The 17,670-nt window shown below is 45.2% G+C and overlaps 1 protein-coding gene across 2 annotated transcripts; it reads right to left on the bottom strand.

The window, feature by feature from the left end:
* Positions 1-641: 641 nt before the first annotated feature.
* Positions 642-17,449, bottom strand: CBX7 (chromobox 7). 2 transcript variants are annotated; one of them, XM_030463964.1, is made up of 6 exons: positions 17,204-17,449; positions 15,755-15,798; positions 11,274-11,339; positions 10,695-10,761; positions 9,777-10,116; positions 642-7,759 (listed from the first exon to the last, which is right to left on the bottom strand). In XM_030463964.1, exons 1-6 carry the CDS (start codon positions 17,270-17,272, stop codon positions 7,611-7,613), a joined length of 735 nt encoding a protein of 244 aa, XP_030319824.1. In that variant the 5' UTR covers positions 17,273-17,449; the 3' UTR covers positions 642-7,610. The 2 variants fall into 2 exon arrangements, with proteins under 2 accessions (XP_030319824.1, XP_030319906.1); XM_030464046.1 differs by having other exon boundaries at positions 642-7,756; positions 17,204-17,414.
* Positions 17,450-17,670: the final 221 nt, after the last annotated feature.

Below are 17,670 nucleotides of genomic sequence, written 5' to 3'. Positions count from 1 at the left end.
CTAGGCCCTGCATTACCTGTAGTGAATCAGGGGACAAACTCCACCCAGAAGCTGCTGTGGAGCTGCCCAAAAGCCCTGCAGGCCAACCTAGTGAAGGCTTTGGCTCAAAGGAGAGCAGCTTCCCGGCAGGCAACCAGTGTGGAGCACATTCAGCAGCCCAGGCTTTGCCTCAGATTTTCTCTATTCGCATAAGAGACGCAGAGTGTGGGGCACACCAGCATGCAGCTGGTGCCAGCAGAGCTGTCCTGGCACCAAAGCACTGACCTGGCATGTCAAGAACTCTCTAAACCCACAGCAGCAGTCACCCTGACATTGGTGTTCTCCTCTTTAAATCCAGTCCAGCAAAGATTAACCATCCCCAGTCACCTCTGTACAGGCCTAATTTGCTCATCTGGGTTAAAAATTAGTAAAAACCTATACTCCTTCATTCAAAGCAATGAGTAACGTCAGAAACAGCCTTCTACAGGCTCCATTCTTCATTGATCCTTCTTTACTGATCTTTCTCATGCATGCACACACACACATTTCCACTCTTTTCCCAGCCATACTGCATGTTTATACCAACAGAAGTGACTGACAGAAAGTAATTCAGTTGTAGAATTAAAGCAAAGGGAGGTAAATAACCACACAAGCAGACCATTAGGTAAATGTCAGTTATCATATTTAATATTTTAATAATATTGTTTGCAACATTTACCACATAAATCATCTAAATAAATAGATGCTGTACAGTCTCTTATCCATATCAGTACAAAAATAAAACCACACTTTGTGTCAAATTATCCTTGAGCCAGCCCTCCCTTTGCTATTACAATCTCCTTTTGCAAGCACATACTCACTCAGAAAAGGCATTATACTCCGATTTGGTTTGTTTGGAATTGGTTTACTCCGTATTCCACCCCCCTCCCCCCCAATACATTCAGTTAGTCTGTACAAAAGCTAGAAGCTCATTCTGTGCAAAGGGAAGCTTTCTGTGTGCAAAGACTAGGATACTCTAGCGTGCTGACAGGAACAACAGCAACAATTGAAGAGGCAAGAACAAAAATAATTGGGGACCCTCCCCTCTAACTTACCCCATCCCCCAGCAGAAAGGAAGCATAACAAATCAGATGAGTCACTGTGCAAGAGGGAAAATGATGTGTGTATGCTGAGGGTAAAGGTTGGTGCTGAAAACCCAGGGAGAAAATTGGGGTTCCCCCAGCTCTGGAGCTTGCTAGGTGAGGAAAAAAAGATTCTCATCTTAGCCTGCTCAAAACATTCTTGAGATACACAGGACAAAGGTTTCATCTAAATTATTTTAGCTCTTTTGTTGCTGTTCTGCTAGAGATGAGGTGAGGAACTGGCCTCTGGAAAAATCCAGCAGCTCCTGAAGACAGCCCCTGGTTCACCCTCCCTTCCTCTCTCACTCCCTGAAAGAGGACAGATATCTCCCTGTTACACAACTAAGCTAATAAGGTGCAGTTTGTCAGACAGAAACTCTATGAAGATGTCTCAAGGGCTGGAATAAGTGGTCGTAGTTCCAGACTAGGACCACTCAAGCTGAGACAACTTCATTTTTCCCTTTTCTCGAAAAAAAAAAAAAAAAGGGGGGGAGGAGGAAGACAACCTGCAGCCTGAAGGTGAGCCAGGGACCCTGCAAGTCTCTTCTCCTCACTTAGGGAGCTCTCCTTTACTTGGCACGGTGGAGCACACTCTCCCTGCAGCCATGGGAGGGAGGCAAAGGGCTGGGTGGCAGCTCTGGAAAAGCGATAAGGAGCAGCCAGCAGCCTAAAACAGATACATCTTTTGCTTTTCAAATGCCACTTCTAGACAGACGGTAAGGAGTGCTTAGCACTCCGAGTGCTTTGCATTTCCAAAGTGCTTCAAAAATACTCCAGATTTAAAAGAAAAAAAAAAGCTACTTAACATTTTGACAGATTTGCAAAAAGCTGCTTTGTGCTGACACCACATTTTTCTGGTTTAAAAAAAAAAAACAAAACAGAAAAGGCTTTCCACTTCCTCTTCCTCCAAAATCCCCTTCTGAGTCAAAACCCTGCTACCCCAGTAAAGAGATAAGCTGTGACAGAGGTTCTGAACAGTCTTATGAGCTTTCCCTTTCCACATCCAATCAGCCCTTTTGGATGTCATCCACACAATTTCAGACTGGAACCCCCAGCACTTTTGCAGAGCAGCCCACAGCACGTGAGAACAACCTCAGCAGCAAAATTTCTACCCCATCCCAACTTGGTAGCAATTCATCCTCCCCTATCAGCCATTATGTGCTCCCACTGAGCTCTGATCCTCTCTACAACTCCCAGTTAACTACGGACCATCTCCCACCTGCTCCCTGCTAAGCCATTATACTTTAAGAAATTAAGGGTGCAAGGAAAAGAGAGCTGAAAGAAAAAAAAAGGGCACATTGCTCCAGGAAGTGCTTGTTACAGGAAAGGATTTGAAGGGTCTGAATTAAATTTTAAGTGATTGCTTCCCTCTCCTTCCAGCTGTGCTGGGGCTGTTTTGTAAGGCCTTCCCATCTTAACCAGCTGCTTGAGTGCAATCCAAGTAGTTCAACACCCAGAAGGCTCACACTTTCTCTACAAGGACAGTAGGTTCAAGCAGGCAGAGGACAACCTGGTCTCTTGATCATAAGCTATTGTGTCGATAAAAATTTACCATGGGATCAACCTGTTTTGAAGATAAGCACAGCAGAAGACAAAAGTTCCTTTTACCTATGCCTGCCAATGCTATACATACCCATGTAGAAGTTGTCCTGTACAAGCTGTTAATGGATACATCTCTCCTGCTTTTCCATGTGGTAAAAGACACACATAAATGCAGCCCTGATCACCTCTCTCTCCATAGAGCCCACTCAATATTTGAGGGGCATCCAATCACTGATGCAAGGGATCTGTTTCACTTCAAGCTATTTGCACTTTTAACATGCCTTGTCTCACAACTACCAGCTCACCCAAAGTTCTGTCCACAAGCATCAAGCAAAAATAATTCTGAGGCAACTCCTTCCCTCCCTTCCCTGGCAAGCAGCTGCCCTACTGTTTTCATACAAGGGCCCACTGCCATCATCCTATGCTGCAGGTAAGCAAGGGAGGAACAGATGATGGGTAGATACCAGCTTAGCTTTAGAAAAAGAAGTTTTTACACTTTCCTTGCTTCAGAAAGCACAAACTTAAAGCTCGAGAGGAAGGGGTGTAGAGGCAGTGGTAGATTCAGCTTCTCTCAAATACATAGATGCGGCTGCACCCCAGCCTCTGTTGTGGCTAACACCAAGAGTCTTGCTTGAGCTAACCTGCCCATTTTTTGACCTGTGCAAGGCCTCATGTCTCTATTTCAGTGAAACCATCAAACAGCACTAGCTGCCATACAGCAGGAAACAGTACTGCAGCCAAGGGCACCCTGTGAGGTGAACAAACAATTTTATACATTCAGTCACAATACACCAGAAGAAAAATTCTGGACAGTTTCACAACACTAACAACAAAAAAAACATTCACTTCCTAGTAAGCCTCTTTCTGTCTGAGGCTCCAATGTAAGCAAGGGTCAATTCACTAACAAATTTAGGCTAATTTTGGCAAATGGAACTGCTTTTGGGTGTTCTCACAAAAATATCCTGGCTTTGCTTGAAAAAGTAAAAAAAACCCACTTTGGTCTGACTTCACAAGCAGAAGGGCCCCCAAGCAAATGCAAGACAATAAAGAACATGCAGGAGCTACGAGGCTACTAAAAGCCACTATTTATGTGCTAAAACTTGCTGTTCCAAGGCATCACTTACATATCAGAGCAATAACATCTAGTTTATAATGATCCAGGAACAGAGGCAGTCCTTTCCTTTGTATTTTTTTTTAAACACAGTGTTAACAATAAAGGCTTTCCAATCTCATGAAGCCCCTTAGTTCTGTCATATATACAGTGCGTTCACTGTGACAAGATTTAGGAAACAAAAACTTCTGTCGCCCAAATGTGGCTGATAAATTCTCACATGGAAACAGTTCTATGAATAACTATTAGAACAGTGCTTCTTCAAGAAGTTTGTTTGGGTTTTTTGGGGTTTTTTTGTGTACCATTCAGTAATTTCCGCTGGCTGAAGCCTGCTTTTCTTGTTTACAGCCATGGAGCCAAACGAGGTAGGGGAGAGTTAGCCCATTTCTATTCTCAGCTTGTGCTTCAAATAGAATTATTAAACTCAGCTTCAGCTGGATGCTATTCTGGCTCTTCGAATCAAATGGAATGCTTAACAAAGCTCCAAGTGCAGCATCTGATTTTCATGATATTTTAGCCCAAGAGGTCCCATTTAAACTGTTAGATTTTGGGTCAAACTGGCAGATGGACAGTACTAGGAAGAAGAAACAAGTAAACCCAGACAGACTCTCTTCTGGTCACAAGTAAACCTTGTTTTACAAGGTTTACACCTGCAGAAGTGGAATAAAGCTAATTTTACAGATCCTGAAGACCAGCTCTACCAAGGAAGTTTACAATAGTGTCATCAGACAATATGGAACATAGCCACAGTTAAAAAAAAAAACAAAAAAACCAAGAGAGAAATCTTCTCAAAACTATCTTTAAGTCAAGCAGGAATTCATGAATGCCAAATAAACAGTCCACCCCAATACAGTAACTGCTTAGTTTCCTACCATAAACTCCTCCTCACACACAAACCAAACCCACACAGATGCAACCTGTGACTTCTTAACTTGGGAAGGGTTAACTCATCATTGACTTGTACATAAAGCAGCACAGTAGCCAGGTACTCTCTTCAATACTTTGTGTAGCAAGATGATTAGTCACCAGCAGAACACAAGCTATCCTGATCCAAAAAATGATTAAGATACACGTCTGTGGGGGTGGATGCTCTCTGAAAGACCAGCACAGGTCTTTGCAAACTCTACTGCATAAGGAAGAAAAGATGTTTAAAGAGAAATGCCAAAACAAAACATTGAGAAGTCCCAGCTGGTGAGTGAACAGAAAAGCAGAGGATGGAAAACCAGTTTATTAGGAAAAGCTCTTTCCTGCTGTAGGATCGATATTGCTTCCAATATCAGCCAAATCCAGGAACCTTACTAAATAGGAAGCTTTTTGGTGTGTTTGTACACCGAGATGAAGACAGGACAAAAGCAGCAGCAGCAGCTGCATTGCAATAAAGAAGTCAGGTCCTATAAATGCCACGAAGATTTAGCAGGATTAGCTGGAGTTCAAGATTTTTTTTTAAAATAAGCATTTTAAAATATTATGCTTCTGCATTCATAACTACCTGACCTGCTACAACCCTCAAGAATGGACTCGGCCACATGGTGTGTCCACTGATGGCAACAGAGAGATGCAGGGATTCGGTACATTTGGCAGGTGTTGGAAAGAGGGTGTGTGGGGATGTGTGTGTGGGTGACAATGACCACAGTCTGACCCCACATCCTGCAAAAGAGAGTGATCCTGTTAATGTAGTGCAACTCCAGATTCAGAAGCTTCGCTCTGGACACCTACACTCAAACACTCTGAGCCTCAGTGCTCACCTCATCAATTTGGCCTTGGTAGTTATTGCATGCTGCTTTCCAACTCACTCTTCCTCTCACCATCATATAACACCCCCCTGCTGCCATCCCCCCCAGCTTCCACTTCTTGCTCTGATTTCTCCATAATAAAACTCCCATGTCACTTTCATTTAAGAGACAAAAGGTTAATCCAGATATTCAAGATCTCCTCAGTAGTACTGAAACTGTACTGACACAGTGGAAGACAAGCCTGCTCAAACAGCACTGAGATGGATGGGGAAATCCTAACTCTGCACTGAGCTGCCATATCCCATCTGAGATAAAACCTGCTTTAAAAAGAGCAAAACAAAACAAGCAAGGGGCAGTCCAAGCACTTTGCAAAAAGATGATGTCTGGAGGACCAAAAGACCCAGAGCTCCTAAATTCTGCAGGCCATCAACCAAGCCCTTCAAGGTAACATACTGAGGATTTCCACAAGTGTCTTTATCTTAGAGCACAGAAGGCTGGTAGCTTCATTGAAAATAAACACAGCAGGGAAGAGATGCTTTAGATGGTGTGGGGAAAGGAAACAAAGGATTCAAGGTAACCATGACAGTAACCAATTTTACCCTGCAGCACTCTGTCCTGCTGTTTCAACCTTAGACTCTAGTTTATTTTTTTTTACTTTCCATAGGAAAAGTTCTATATTTAAATTTTTAAGTTACTTAAATGAAATTTGCTTTAAAAAATGGAAGAGAATGTGCATGTGCAAGAACAGATGCTATGCTAAACTACCAACTCAAAATACATCAATTCTTCAAAAACCTCAAAGTGTCCATTGCAAGGCATTTTTAAGTGCAAGTACAGGCAGGGTCTATTGAAATGAAGACCACTTTCCTTGGCAAAGATTTTTAAGCTTTCCAAGAGGAAGTTTACGTCAGTAAAATAGCACAGAATCACAGTTACTTTGAGGAAACTGGAGTCAAGGGAGAATATTAATCAGGCAGTACAATCCAAGAATCCTCATTGCTAAGAATTAAGATTTGTTTCCCTGTCCTCAAGTCTAATATATGCCTTCACCACATCTTGTTTACCTTGGATCTTTCAATGGGATCCAAGAACTGAATTTATTGCTAATCAGGGTCAATTTGTAGCTCAGTTCTGTCCAATTCCTGTGTCCTGGGCCTGTGCTAGTATCTTGGATATCTTTGCAGTGCCTGGCAGTGCTTCGGTTGTCCTATTAGTGCCTCTTCCCAGGGGAGAGAAGTCAGTTTTCAACCAGCTTACTACCACAGATGCAGGACAGCATTTGTTATTAATACTGAATTTGGCAAAGTGTAAGAACACTCCACTTTCAATGCATTCCTCACACTGCAGAGATGAGCCTGGAAATCTTGTTTAGCATATACAGAACAGTATTTCTGACTGTGCTGTGTTTCTGAGCTTTTAATGAGGACAAATTGAATTTACATTGCCAGTCTAGATTTCAGAGATGCATTTAGGTCTTTCTGCATGATCAACAATCAAAGGGAGAAACTTCTGCTGTCTATAGGGACCCATGCTGCAAAGACTGACTTACCACAGACAGGCAAACATGGATCTGATGTCCTGACAGCAGGCCGCAGGGAAAACAGCGCTGGAGAGAAAGTCTTAACAGGCTGGAGTTATCTACACAGGTAGGATTCATCGCCTCTCACTGCTGCAGGAAGAGAGGGAGGAGGAAGGTGGGAAGAGTAATGAACAGAGAAATATCTTTATCTAAGGGATATCAATTGCAGAACAAGGCAGCAGGCTAGAGAACCAGCTCTCTTTCCACCTCCACATGCCCTCTCCTCACAAATGCAGCTGCTGCCACTTAACAGGATAAAAGGAGAATTGTTCAGCTTGCTGCTTTCACATCTAGGAGGGGCATCTTTGCCAGGGACAGGGCTGTCAGTTTCTCAGATGGACAAAGCAATGACAAACACACCCCCCCTGTGCTGCCCTTTTTTGCCTATCTGAAAGGGGTAAAAAAGAAAAAAAAAAAAAAAAAAGGTCTCTGTAAACATTTTAAGAGGAGACAGTTTGGATTATTTTTTTTCTTAAGGGATAAAATAACCCTTCCCTAGCCCCACCCGAAAAGCACTCGTATTGCGGAGCACTGAAAATGGAGGTTCAGAACTGAGCACTCCGGTCTCGGAAGAAGCCCTCAGCCACTTGTGCTTCTCTGAAAGTGACGGTAATGGAGTTTGCTGTGATGTCCGTCACTGTCACCTCGCTGGGGGGCACAGTGGGAATCCAAGGGAGACTGCCATCCACGTCTGCTGCAGAAGGAAAGGCAAGATAAGAACATGTTAGCGAGAGAGGGAAGGGGGTGAGAGAATGAAGGAGAAAGAAGAGGGGGAAAGGAAGGATGAGAAAGGGGTCTCCTTTCAAACAGTGGGTGAAATCAGCCTGTACTGAGTTTGCACGTACAAGACAGGAGAGAGCACAGACAAGCCTTCCCCTCAGAGGCTCAGGGAAAATGGAGGATCACTGCAGAATATAACGGGAAAAGGAAAGACTTACAAAGCTGACCAGACACACCAGCATTGAAGCAGCCTACACAGAGGTCAAAAGATCCCATAACACCACCTAGCTCATCTAGCCACCCACAGTTCCTTGATCCCTCTTGCCCCATTTCAGCCCCAAATTTGTCTCTGTCAGCAAAGTGCACTCACTCAGATGTGAGCTCACCTGCTTCTCAATGGCCTATCTGATGAAAAGTCAGAAATCACCTCTTACACACAGGCTTCAGAGGGATCTAAAATGGAGGGTCTTCCTTGTACTGCACCTGCAATGGAGTTTGGGTGAGATTCTCTCAAAATTCCATTAATACTACTTCAAGGAGAGGCTGTTCTCTCTTTCTCATTTCCTTCCCTTGCTCCCTTATGCTCTGCATAGGAAGCCCAAGCACCCCTGCACTTTCTCACTATGCGAATAATTATCAGCCCCTCTGCCACCCAAAGCCTCATATCCTTTCAGCCCCTAAAGGCAGCCACAAAAAATACACAGAGAGAAGGCAAACCACCTCTCCCTATACCTGTTCTATAAACTTTGTGGTCCCAGCCTTGACAAAGAACAAGGCAACCCGAACAGTGTATTTCCTAGCTTCTGAATCAAATACCTGGGGTGTCTACTTTCACCTCAGAAAGAGCCCAGTCCCCTCTAACATTAACTGAAATTCCATACAGGCTGTGTATCAAGGGGAGAAAATAAAACACAAAACAAAACCTCTCACACTTCTGTGTTGCCGTTCACCCTTCAGATCACCAAGTGCTTTAGAGCCCAGTGCTTCTTGGGAGGAATAACCCCACACAGTTGCCCATTACCAGGATGCAACACTGCTTTTTTCTGTGCTACCCCCAACTGCTGTCACCCTGGATTCTGAGCACTATTTAAGTCCCTCTCAGAAATGAGGGGACAGCATTGATTCACAGGACACAGCCCTCTCCATAAATCCGTCTTATCCAGCCTGGCTGACCGATACTTCAAGCAAAGAGTAACAGGATTCCCTTAGCTACTACAAGCAGCACAAACCTGGGTTTTCCAGTTCTCAGGAAAGCTATGCCATCAGAAGCTCTAATAATGCAGGGATAGAGTTTCCCTGGTAACTCAGAGCAACATGCACATCCCACAGCCCTCCTGCACAAGGTGCTGGTATTCCTTCTCAAAATGCCAAATGTGCTTGGAAATCTCCCTTGCCTGCACTCACTCTGGGAACTCAGTGGGATCAGACAGGAGTTACCATCCTCACTTTATCTCTCTCATCCCTCTCTCACATATCTCCATGTGGAAAAGGAGGAAGGGGCAGAGGACGGGGCTGTGGGTTCCTAGTAGCATTCCTGTATGGTTCTCAGAGCAGAACTGTGAGAAGAGTGCTGATGTCCAAACTTGACCATGGCCAGCCAAGCTCCTCTTAGTAGAGCAGGAGGCTGAACACATATGGGTATGTGGGCAGAGTTCACTGTCACACCTGCATGTCACCTCTGCTGGGAGGAAACCAGAAGAGGGGAGTAATTTGTAGCATCTTCTTCCATGTTTTCTAACACTGTGAGGGGCGTCACTAACATAAGACTACAGAGAGGCAACAGCGCCAAAAAAGCAGATTAAGATGTGCTATTCATCCAAACAAGAAAGAAACTTGTGGCCCAGACAAAAGGGTCACAACATGAGCCAGCATGAGCTGCTCTGAGGACCTGACCTAAACCATAATCTCAGGATGGGGAAAGCAATGAGGCAGCGTGCAGAGCATCCTTTGCATGCCCCAGAACTTCACAGCCAAGGAGTGTCTGGCCTTACCTTCTTTGCTGGTGTGCTGCATGGTCTCCCAGTCCTCAGAGCCCTGCCTAGCCTCCAGGCCCACTGCATCATTCAGGAAGAACTCATGTCTGCAGTTTCGGCTCTCCAGGCTTGCCATGCGGGGGAACTTCTTCCTTGACAGTCGCAGGTACTTCTGGTTTTTCCGTTGCTTCCGGAGAGAGAATGGCAGGACTGCTCCCCCAGTCTTCTCCGAGAACTCTGCTTGCCCTGGCTTTGCTGCTGGTAGGCTACTGTCTCCTCCTCCAAACCTCCGTGCAAGAGAGAAACAGAGCTTCTCTTTTCCTTTGTGGGCACTCCTCAAGTCCATGCCATACAGCCTCTGCCAAGGCATCAACACACCGAGGGTCAGAGCAGAAATCTGATAATACAGCTGTGGTTCTGACCTGAGCTGGGAGACTGTTCTTTGTTCAGTCCCTAAACATGTAGATGACCTAAGACAAGTTGTGCTGCTTCTACAAAACTGCTTCTCTCACTGCTTCAGATGCCACCTAAGCTCTCCACAATATGCGCTTCCTAGAATTGTTGGAACTCCCCTTCCAACCATCAGCTACTGTTAATAGGATGGAAAGTCCAAGCACAACATAAAATTAAAAGAGCATGCAAAACAGGTAACCCAGAACAACCTAAGACCAAAGTTTATAAAATCCTAGTTCAGAAAGCAAGAGCTGTTGTTTGGTTGGTTTTCCTGGTTTGCTTTGCCTTTTTAAAGATGAGTTACCTGGCTCTTCAGCTAACAGGTTAAAGCTGTCTGCCTACCCATTGATTTAATGTTCTTGTCTTAGCTTGTTACCTCTAATTTTGTCCATACAACAGCAAACGGACAGTTTCCACCTCCCTGTGAGCAGAGGAGCAGCACAGCAGCTAGAGTTAGAAATATACAGAGGAGCAAAACACTACCTGCAGTAGGAGGCGCTTTGGTTTGGGGCCTCTTTTCCTGTACCCTGATGCACGGTCTCTCTCTTCCCTGTGAAAGAGGAATGCAAATCAGACCAAATACTAAATACCACAGCACAAAGACTGATTGGGACTTCTACCTTTCACAGCACAGCTCCCTCATTTCCTTCATTAAAACCCAACAGTGACCAGTATGGACTTGGAAAACATCCCAGAATTACTTTTTGTAGTAGTGAAAGCCCTGCAATACGGGAATTTTTCTGACTCAGCAGATCAAGGATGGGTTAGAGGAACTTATTGCCTCACATTACTCCACTCCAGCCCTGGACCTGATTAAAACCTGAGACTGATTGCTCTTTGGCTCAATGTTGCTTGTTCTTGGCCTCATTTCCTGAACTGTGCCAACCAGAGCTCCTTTAACCCTGTCTTCTGCACCTCAGCTAACACCAGGGTACAGAGACCAAGCAGGATTCATTGTTATGCATCTCACCTTCAACTGAAGGGGCACTTTATGCACCCTACAAAATAAAGACACTATTTCCTTTTCCTGTGTCCTAGGAAAGAAAGTACATGCGCCCTTACTTTTCTTCATAAGCCACAACCAGGCGAGGGTCCAAGATATGATCCTCTGGCTCCCATGTGCTGTATCTGAAGAAAAACATAGGGAATATAAAGTAAACAATACTTTAACGAAACATTCTCTCTGCGGGCTTGCAACCACTGTGCTGCAGCCCTGGATACTGTCTTCACAAGGGTCAGTGGGGCCTGCCACAACATTGCGAGAGCTCTGAGGAATCCAAGCCATTCCCTCCCAAACTTCCTAAAAACATCACCTCCCCTTCCCAAAACAGACAGGGCCAAGCATCAATTAGGTCTTTGCGAGAGAACAGGGAAGGCTTTCTTCCTTTGGGCCCCCTCCATGCTGTTTGCAAACCCTATGCAGATGCACTTGCAAACTGATTTTAAGTCAATGCCTAAAAAGGTTTCATCCACAGCACTCTCTCAAATCCAACAAACCCCATGGAACAAGGAGATGTGGTCTGATCCCGCTTTCCAAAAAATAGGTCTCTCTAAATTAAGAGTGCTCAAAGAGTAAGTACAGTTTCTCACCTGTGTTATTAATTACCTCTAATCACTGGAGCTGGAAGAACTCATTTAAGAAGAGTTTAATTTTTCTCCACTGGTGCCATTTGACTAAACATGTTTCGACCTGAGCCCTGAGGCAAGTTGATGGCGACTTTCCAACTACTCCTCCTTTTGCTCAACTCCCCCTGCAGGTTATTTCTGTCTGGCAGAGGTCATCAGTATTTCTGTACTAGTGCAAGAGAAACAAACCTGCATTGTGGTCAGGGCTACCAAAGCTACTCAAAATAAGCTTGATGCCCTGAGAGTAGCCTGTGGATAGTGTCACTCACTGCCCCTATCTCCCTCCTCGATTGCCAGACAGCTGTGACAGGATTCAAATGCTCAGGAAAGGACTGAATCCAACCTGCAAGCAATGCCAAAACTGGCTCCCAAGGGGCGCAGCTGCACTACGTTTGGGGACACGTAGCCAAAACCCCTCATTGAGGAAAGTGAAAGTACCACAAGGTTCTAAGGGGTCGTGTTTGCCTAGAAGAGTTGAGTATCATATCTTTTCCATAAAAACTCAAAGGCAAGAAAGCAAGTCTGAAGCTCTAAATGACTGAGAACATAAATTTTCCTGGAATGTGAGGTCAGGAGCCTGGAGGCAGAGCCTCTCCCAGCCCCTGGGGAAGAGGGTCAGAGAGAAGCCACCTGCAGGTTGCTAAGGGTGCATTTGTTTCAGTGCCTTTAAACACGAGGAAAGCATTTTAGGATATTTACATCTCTGGATAAAACACAGACTGCACATTGAGGGCATGTGATGCGTGCATATATGTACACAGGGGAGATGGTTTGGGAATGTTTTTCCTTTTCATTTTTTCCATCAGATAGAAGAATTATAGGAGCATTCTTGGAGGACAGTTCTGGAAATGAAAGTAAAATTCTTGTATGGAAGAGAGGAAAAAAAAAAAAGAAATCCAGATATCTCAAGGTGCATCGTGCATCAGAGAGTTAAGAACAGACATATCTTCATAATCAGCTGATCCCTCCCTCCTTTGCTCAAACCTCCTGCAGCAACCAGACTGAGCTGTCAAAGCCAGGATGCTGTTTGAAAAGAGGAAGGTTTCCTTTCACCTGCAGGGATTCTGGCACTCATTTTGCAGATTTAAGAAAAACAATAACACAAGGGGGGAAAAGACATGAGATTGTTTTTCATGGGCAGAAGAGAGGGGATTTGCTTTAAAAAAAAACAACTGGTGGGTGTTGCCTTTTTCTCTGCAGCCCACCTTCTGGCTTCGCTGCAGTGGCAAAACACTGCCTATAAAAAAAACATGGCTCAGTTTGCCACACGCACGCGTACGCACACACACACACAGTGCTATACATACGGGCACACACACCCCAGGCTGCAGCAGAACTGCAGAGAGCAGGCACTCTGGAAAACATAGATCATATGATCTTCCTTCCCCCTCCTTCTACTCCTCCTCTTCTCCCTCCCATCTTAACTCCAACACAAGTTGTAAACAAGCTTGTAGCTAGAATCAGATTTTAACTCTTCCATTCCCTGACTCCAGCAGGACAATCCAGAAATCTGAGGTGTAAGGCATTGACAAGAATTTTTTATTAAAAAGAAAAAAAACAAAGTGAAATATCAATTACATGGGAAATGAGCAAACTTCTGACCTATCCTTATTGCCTTCCATGAAGCCTCTAATAGGAATGATGGCATAACCAGTACAGAGATACAGATAGCAATGCAACAAGGCTGGGGAGAAGAATGAAGAGAAACACAGTGCTGGATGTGGAAACAGAATACATTGGAAGCAAACAGATGGTGGTGCTGCACGTCATCACTGGTATGTGTATGTTTAAAAACAAGGAACAGAGACTGCTAGCAGGATGAATGTGACTTCAATGCTCAAAGCATCCTGGTTTTAAGGATGCACAAATCACTGAACAAACAGTTAATAAAGAAGAGGTAAAAAAAACCAAACCAAACCAACCAACCAAAAAAAACCCAAACAAAAACAAAACAAAAAAAGAGAGAAAAAAAATCAGGGTTCTTCAGATTTGGAGTTTGTGAGGAGAGGGAAGGTATTTGGACATGTCACAGGATCAAAATAAGGGAACCCTGATATCCCTTTTCTCTGTGGGCTGAAGCTTCTGCTTTTACTTCTCAGAAGAGTGTTTCTGGCTCCCGAAGAGTCCCAAGGCATGGGACAAGGAAAAGCAGCAGTAAGAATAAGGGCTGCTCTGTCCAAGGAAACATTACACCATACCCTAGCCCACCTTCTTAGCCAGTGACTTTACAAGAGAAGGGCCTCTGCATTTGTTAAAAGAAGAATGGGATAAACATCAGTATTCTGGCCAAAGAGAGACTGAGCTTCATAGACTACAGATATATTTCCTAACCTCTGCCAATGACTAAATTAGGCTTGGCTACTTAGGACACTGAAGTGGTCCAAGAACTGACCCACACTGAATGGCAACTGGTGTTCAACAAGTACACAAGTTGACATTTTGACAGCAGGACTTATAGTCAAGAACAAATTCACCCTCTCCCACCGCTATTAGAGAGGGGAAACTGCTTATATTTACCCACAACCTATAAGCTAGAGGATTGGGCACAAGGGTTAGGCACACAAGAACACATTTCAACTTCTTGGACATCAGGTTCAATCTGTCAGGACCATCGCAGGGGGGCCTGTTTTCCAACTGCAAGGATAGAATCATAGAATTGTTTTGATTGGAAAAGACATTTAAGATAATCAATTTCAACCATAAACCTAACACTACTAAGTCCACCAGTAAACCATGTCTTTAAGCACCATATCTACATGTCTTTCAAATACCTCCAGTGATGGTGATTCCACCACTTCTCCTGGGCAGCCTGTTCCAGTGCCTGACCACCCTTTCAGTAAAGATATTGTTCCTAATATCCAACCTAAATCTCCCCTTGCACAACTTGAGCCCGTTTTCTCTTGCCCTATCGCTTGTTACCAGGGAGAAGAGATGGGCCCCCACCTCCCTTAAACGTCCTGTCAGGTAGTTGTGGAGAATGATAATGTCTCCCCTCAGCCTCCCTTTCTTCCAGGCTAAACAACCCCAGCGCCCTCAGTGCCCTCAGCCCCCTTTGCTTGGCAACTTGCAGTGCTGCAGCACATGTGATGTAGTTGTACCCACACACATTGTGTTATGTACACACACAGTTACAAACAGAAAAGCAAAGACAGGTCCCCATATGGGCTGGCCAGCAAGATAGTCTGCTATCTAACATAGTAATAGGCTCCAGTTACTTAATACATTTAATCAGAAATCATTTTACAGACTGTTTAGGCACAGAGCAATCATTATCCAGAAACAGCTGCCTTTTAATAGAAGTAGTATGCTTTTGCCTTTTTTTTTTTTTTTTTTTTTTTTTTTTTTTTAACATAGCAACCAAAGGAAAAGCAGAAAAGACAAAATAACAGAAGGTTTCAGACAAGGAAACAGGCATGCAAGTAATTGTCAGGGGGCAAAGATCACCTGCATTTGACTACAATCAATAAATCTGAAACACCTCTTTCTGTTTGTGAATTGCTAAGGGGAAGCAGTAGGACAGCAAAACAGGACCATCATCTTTTTTCCTTTGGAAGATTTTGTATAGCCCCCAAAATAAAGCAACGTCCTCTTGGTGCTGACTCAGAAAAGCAGGCACCAAGTTCAGAAGAATCAGGGTTCTCTGATGAACTCATAATGAATTTAAAAATGTATCTAGAAAGTATCTCAATGGAATACTTCAGTGGTGGCAAAAACCAGTCAGAATAGATTAGCACATGGGTATCCCTCAGCTGACAGTCCAGGAAATGGATTTGGTTTTGGTTTGTGGTTCTTTGGTTTTGTTTACCATTGTTGGAACAAGGCACTAAAGGTTACTCATTAAGAATGAGATGCTCATTTGGAGAGAAACAGAGTAAGCTATGACTGAATAGTAAAGAAAAAAGTAAAACACAACTTACTTTGGGGGCCATCCTTTCCATTTCACCAGGTATTCTACTTTACCCTAAGGGCAGAAAAAGGAAGACAAGAACAGGTGAACTCTGCAGCCACATAAGGGGTAAAGTAAGAGATGCAACCAATTGACAGAACTAAACAGAAACACCGATTCCATCACTTTACTTTCTAAATTAAGCTATTTCCTCATTCAACTACACCTGCTATTAATTTTTCTCCAGAAAATGGGCATGCAGGGATATTTAAGTGTGCCTGAACTACCATCAGCTTGGGATTATACCTTTGCAGAAGCCTATCAGGCAGAACCCCAAAAGCCAACGAGAGAGCAAGAGACTACAAACTCTCCTGCATTTATAAGCAACCCTACAAAAAGTCAGCATGCTTAAACACAAGAGGGAGATGTATGCCAGGAGCAAGTGTCAGAGGAATTTTTTTTTTTAAGCAGAAAGAGGAAATACAATATTTCAGAACCTATGAAGCATCTCTTTGGCATGTTCCCTTCCAGTTGCTCCACGCTTTGCTCAAACATTGTTCCATCCATCACAGTCACTCAACCTTTCAGCCCAAGCAAACAGCAGCTCACAGTTGAAGTTCAGAGTTATGCATTTGTTTGTTCACTGTAAGTAAAACATTTAAAAAGAAAAAAAAAAAAAAAAGTGCAGTGATTGGAAAACATGTTCAGGGGCTCCTGAGGAATGTGCACAACTATTAAAATCTTTATTTAATCTTTACCCCTATACTGAAGGGGCTGGTTAAGCATCTCCCAAAACATGGCAGTGGCCTTCGTGGGTGCAGGCTGACCACCTCTCAAAGTGCCAATATTTAACAAGACAGAACAGCAAGCAAGCAAAGCATTCAGGTACTTGAGCCAGAAGCTCGTTTTTGTTTTCCTTATGGGGGCTCCCCATTAGCTTCCCAATGCTTGACAACACTGCCCTATAAGGAACTTTCCCACCGGAGGATCTCTACACACTGCCTGCTTACAGGTTAAGCCTTCTAACACCCTGGGGGGATAGAGAGTGCTTTCAAAGCTGGGGAAACTGAGTCATGAATCTGGCTACCAAACCCTTCCAAAATCTCTCTCTGGATTTGAGTTATCTGGTTATCAGCGGCACCGAGTTTGCAGAAACTGAACCCCCCCAGAAAAAGCATCCCCTCCCTCCCTCTCTCAACACCACCCTCGGGAACACCCACCCCACCTCACCAGCAGCTCCCCCCAGGTACGTCCCTCTCCCGCAGGCCTCAGACAGGTGCCCGTTACTCCGCGGCGGGTAGGGAGAAGACAGGGCACCCAAGAAGACAGGGCACCCAAGAGCTTGTGCGAGGGAGGAGGTTGGGGGAGTTGTGTGTGTGTGTGTGTGTGTGTTGGGGAGGGGGGGGATGTCCCGGTGCACCCACCCACCCCCCTCACCGCCCGGCTGAGGCCCGGCCCGCCCCGCCCCTCCGCAGCCCACCTTCCGCACACGCTTCTTGCGGATGCTCTCCACCGCGAACACCTGCTCCCCGATGGCCGACAGCTCCATGCAGCGGCCGGGACAGCGGCGGCCCCTCCACGGGGGGAGCTGGTTTGTCGCAAGGCGGAGGGTGCCTCCGGCGGTGACGGACGAGCCTGGCCCGGCGGTTGGCAGCGGCTGTTACCCGCTGGCGGCCGTTACACCCCCCCAACCGCCGCCGCCTCACACGCCCCCTCGCGCGCGGCCGCGCCACCTCCCTTTCCCCCCTCCCACCCCCCCCCCCCCCCGCTTTAGAACCTGCGCAACGTTTTCCCCGGCGCGCGCGCGAGGCGGGGGTGGAAAGGGGTGGGGGGGGAGGAGCCGCCACTGCCGCCGCCGTCGTTTTTGCCGTCGTTGCCGCCGCCGTCGCCGCTTGGGCGGGAATCGCCTGGGGGGCAGCTCCTGCCTCACCTCCCGCTTCACTTCCC

Source organism: Calypte anna, chromosome 1 (assembly GCF_003957555.1).
Source record: "Calypte anna isolate BGI_N300 chromosome 1, bCalAnn1_v1.p, whole genome shotgun sequence".
Lineage (NCBI taxonomy): Eukaryota > Metazoa > Chordata > Aves > Apodiformes > Trochilidae > Calypte > Calypte anna.
The sequence above is the reverse complement of the archived record's forward strand: the minus strand, read 5'-3'. Positions and strand labels throughout refer to the sequence as shown.

Bases quoted from the DNA above. Each gene is read 5' to 3' on its own strand.
- CBX7 (XM_030463964.1), bottom strand. From the start codon at position 17,272: ATGGAGCTGTCGGCCATCGGGGAGCAGGTGTTCGCGGTGGAGAGCATC. The intron at 10,762-11,273 runs GTAAGGGCGCAT...CCTCTTTCACAG, and splicing joins GTTGTGGCTTATGAAGAAAA to GGAAGAGAGAGACCGTGCAT. The intron at 10,117-10,694 runs GTAGTGTTTTGC...ATGCCTTGGCAG, and splicing joins CAAAGCGCCTCCTACTGCAG to AGGCTGTATGGCATGGACTT.